At 16.7% G+C, this 4,117-nt stretch overlaps 2 protein-coding genes across 3 annotated transcripts in view; both read left to right on the forward strand.

Moving 5' to 3' along the window:
- The first annotated feature begins 41 nt into the window (after positions 1-41).
- Positions 42-2,812, forward strand: LOC102677907 (cytochrome b reductase 1-like). 2 transcript variants are annotated; one of them, XM_006624732.2, is made up of 5 exons: positions 42-182; positions 1,261-1,476; positions 1,566-1,774; positions 1,929-2,086; positions 2,204-2,812. In XM_006624732.2, exons 2-5 carry the CDS (start codon positions 1,263-1,265, stop codon positions 2,364-2,366), a joined length of 744 nt encoding a protein of 247 aa, XP_006624795.1. In that variant the 5' UTR covers positions 42-182; positions 1,261-1,262; the 3' UTR covers positions 2,367-2,812. The 2 variants fall into 2 exon arrangements, with proteins under 2 accessions (XP_006624795.1, XP_006624794.1); XM_006624731.2 differs by lacking the exon at positions 42-182 and adding an exon at positions 1,004-1,122.
- An 861-nt stretch (positions 2,813-3,673) lies between these two features.
- LOC102678140 (acidic mammalian chitinase-like) overlaps positions 3,674-4,117 on the forward strand; it is a 3,688-nt gene continuing 3,244 nt past the window's right edge. The window contains exon 1 of the mRNA XM_006624733.2: positions 3,674-3,825. Within this exon, the coding sequence (XP_006624796.1) occupies positions 3,767-3,825 (59 nt within the window). The 5' untranslated portion in view covers positions 3,674-3,766. The remainder of the gene's footprint in view (positions 3,826-4,117) is intronic.

Consider the following 4,117-nt stretch of genomic DNA (forward strand, 5'->3'; position numbering starts at 1 on the left):
TAAATTATTTAATTTTATTCAAATTGAAATATTTTTTTATAATTAAATATTATATTGACTAGAAATGCGATAAATTTAAATATCACAAAATTGCATATAATCGATAATTTATATTTTACGTCGTTGAAGAACTTGCGTAATACCTGTTGAATTCTTCTCTGAATCTTATAGAGATTGTGCAGGTATAGTATCAATTTCATGTATCACGATTAATTAAAGAAAAAAATATATATAAACAAAAATTATATAAAAAATTATATTTTTTTTCTTTTTTATACATTAATATATCTTTCAACTTTTTCAATTTAATAATATTAAATATTTCAATAAATATAATTTGGCGCATAAAATCGTATTAATCATATTAGTAATAGCAACTTAATACTTGTTGATTTATGGAAGCTATTTTTTTAAATATTATTGCAAAATATGTTATTACAAATTATAATACATCAGTTTCATAATTTAGATCTAATATAAATAAAAAAAATTGCGTAAAACAAAAATTATTAATATTATGTATTATAATTTAATTTAAATTATATATATTTAATAATATAAAATATATTTATAAATCATATTTAGATTAAATTAGAAGAAAAAAGTAAAGAATTGTTACCATATGTTAAAGAAATAAGTTTATCTTATATATGTAAATATAATATTATAGATCAAAATGTAATATATTTTTAAAATAAATTTATAAAGTACAATTAAAAAAAAATTTTATATATTAAAATATTGTAAAATATTGTAAAATTTTTTAATCTATGATAGAATAATAGATAAAAATTATTTTTTATATTAATAAAAATTAATAAAAATTTAATAAAATAAAATAATAGTGATAATAATAGTGAAAATAATAATAATGATAAAAATTAAATAAAATATTGTTATATAATATTATTAAAAAACGAAAAAAAGATTTATATATATATTGATCAATAATTTAAAAATGAATAGTATTATATTCATTTTATTATAAATTTATATTACATTATATTATAAATTTGAGCAAAATAATACAAATAGAAAATTTAATGCTTCATAAAATAAAGAATAAATTTTTTAATTAAATTATGTCAACTAATTATCCATATCAATATCAGATATGTTTGGGTATGTCTTTGATTTATCTTAAAAGTTTATTTTACATGTATTTAATATTATATTTAATCAATTTTGTAGAATTTTGTTTATTAATTTTTACAATAATATTTTAGAATATTAATTAAATATCATTAATTTTATTTTCAGATATGGAGCAAATTGAAGAGAGGTCATCTGAAAATCTTGAAGGATTTAAACCATTAACTATTTTAATGCAAATCATTGGAGCAACATTGATAATTCTAGTTATAATTTGGTGTGGCAATTATAGAGGTGGTTTCGCTTGGAATTCTAATCCAGAATTAGAATTTAATTGGCATCCTCTTTTAATGGTTGTAGGATTTGTTTTTCTATATGCTAATGGTATTTTTAACAATTCAATAATTTGAAAAGTTGACAAAAAGCTGAATTAATTTTTTTAATTAATTAATTATTTTTATTTTTTTTTTTAGGAATGTTAATATATAGAACACAAAGAAATGCACGAAAACAAAAACTGAAATTAATTCATGCTAGTATAATGTTATTAACTATTGTATTAGTTGTAATTTCACTTGTAGCTGTGTTTGATAGTCATAATTTAAATCTAAAACCTATTCCAAATATGTATAGTCTTCATAGTTGGATTGGACTTACTAGTATAATTTTATTTTGCTGCCAGGTATTTTTAATCATTTTTTTTTATCTATATATATATTTAATTTAATAATTCTAATTTTATTTCTTTTTTATTTAATTCATTTATATATTAATATTTTTTGAAGGTATAAAAAATACTACTTAAGAAATGAAATATTTAAATTTTTATATTTTAGTGGCTTGCTGGATTTCTTTGTTTTTTATATCCAAAATTACAAATTTCATTACGAACTTCTTACATGCCTATTCATGTATACTTTGGAATCGCAGGATTCATTGGTGTAATTACTTCTTGTCTTTTAGGACTTAATGAAAAAGCAATTTTTGCTTTAAAGTAAGTACATTTTGATTGTATTATATCAATTATTATCAATATTTTGTAATAAAATTATATATATAAATAATATATTAATCATTTCATTTATTATAACATCATAATATGCAATTTCAGAGAAAACTATTCCAAGCTTGTAGATGAAGCAATATTAATTAATGTAATTGGATTTTTATTAATTCTTTTTGGTGGATTATCAGTTTATTTGGTAACACAAGAACGTTATAAACGTTTTCCTAAATTAGAAGATGAGGCATTAGTTAGTAATAGAACTCAATAAGTAATTATATTATATAAATTATATTATATAATAAATTTTTTTCTATTAAATATAAGTAAAATTTTAATTCTATTCTTATGTAAGTTATATAAAACATACAATTTCATTAATATCAAAACATTCATTTGTTTATGTAATTTTAATTAGAAACTTTTATATAAAATATTTTATTTAAAATAATAATATTACTTGTTTACTTTTGAATTAAGAAATTAGTATGAGGAAATTTATTCTTTCTTATGTTGAATTATTTATTATATATTTTTATTTTTATTTCTTATGTTGAATCATATTTAACTATTATATTAAATACTTAAATTATTTAAGTACTTAAATAATAAAAAAATTAGTTTTAAATTTTTTATACAATTTTGATCTGATTAATGATCTGTATTTAATTTTTATTTGCAAATATATACAATTAACAAAGTTTAAATTTGATACTATATGAATTTCAAATTTATATCCTTTCATCTATATGGTTTTATTAATTGTAATTTTATTTACATTAAATTTTATTTAAAAAAAATAGAAAACATTAGCAAGGATTATTTTTTAGACTTACTAATTTCTTTAATAATGTACTTTAAAAAATTGTTGAATATAATTTTATGATAATATAATAGATGTATATATTTTCTGTATTATACTATAGTACTTAAAAAAATTGTATTTGAAATGATATGATAATGGTATTAAATATATTATGGTATTAATATATATTAATATATTATATATTATAACATTATTATATATTAAATATATATTATATATATTATATATTAAATTAAAATATTATATCTAAAATCTAATATATATTAGAATAATATATAATATATGCATACATTTATGAATATTGAATTTATATTTATTTGTAAACATTTATTATGATTACTCATAAAAATGTATTTATTCTGAAAAATATATGCAGCAAATTATAAATCTTGCAAACATATTCATTTATACTTTATTTCCTAATTTATTAATTTAATTAAAAAAATAAAGAAGAATATTATAATATATAAGGACAATATAATACTATATTGTCCTTTAAAAATATTAAAATGACAAAGTAATATCTACTAATATCTATTAATAATAAGTATTTAATATTTCTTATATTATTATTATTTTATTGCATTTTTATTAAAAGTATAATGTAAAAATTAAATATTAAAAGAATTTATTTTAATGCAAAAAAATTTTAAATATTCCCGCTTTTTTCTTTGAACAAAGTTGTGCGCAGTAAAACTCTGTCCAGATTTCATATTTTTAGGTTGCATATCCATATGCATATGTTATTATATATATGTAAGTAATATCGCGTTGCGCGTAGTATTAAAATCACACTGGAGGACTAGCGTCCTCAAGCGTCACTTTTGACGAACATTGCACATTCAATGGTTAACCAAATTCCTGTGCCACAGGCAAAATATGAATTGTTAACAGACGTTCGACAGTGAGTTACATTTTTATTCTTCATTATCTTTTAATTGTACTATATTAAATACATATATGAAAATTATTAATAATCATTAATAACTTTTATAAAAATAGTTTAATTTTCATTTATTTATTTCTTTTTTTAATTTATTTTTTAATATATTTTTTAATATATATAAAACATTTACTAATATTATATTATATTTATGATTTAAGATTAAAACTTTTTGTTTTGTTTTTTTAAAAAATATATAAATAAATGCTACTATATAAATAAATGTTTTTAATAGAAATTTTTATAAATATTT

The sequence above is a fragment of the Apis dorsata genome, unplaced genomic scaffold (assembly GCF_000469605.1).
Source record: "Apis dorsata unplaced genomic scaffold, Apis dorsata 1.3 scaffold_1119, whole genome shotgun sequence".
NCBI lineage: Eukaryota > Metazoa > Arthropoda > Insecta > Hymenoptera > Apidae > Apis > Apis dorsata.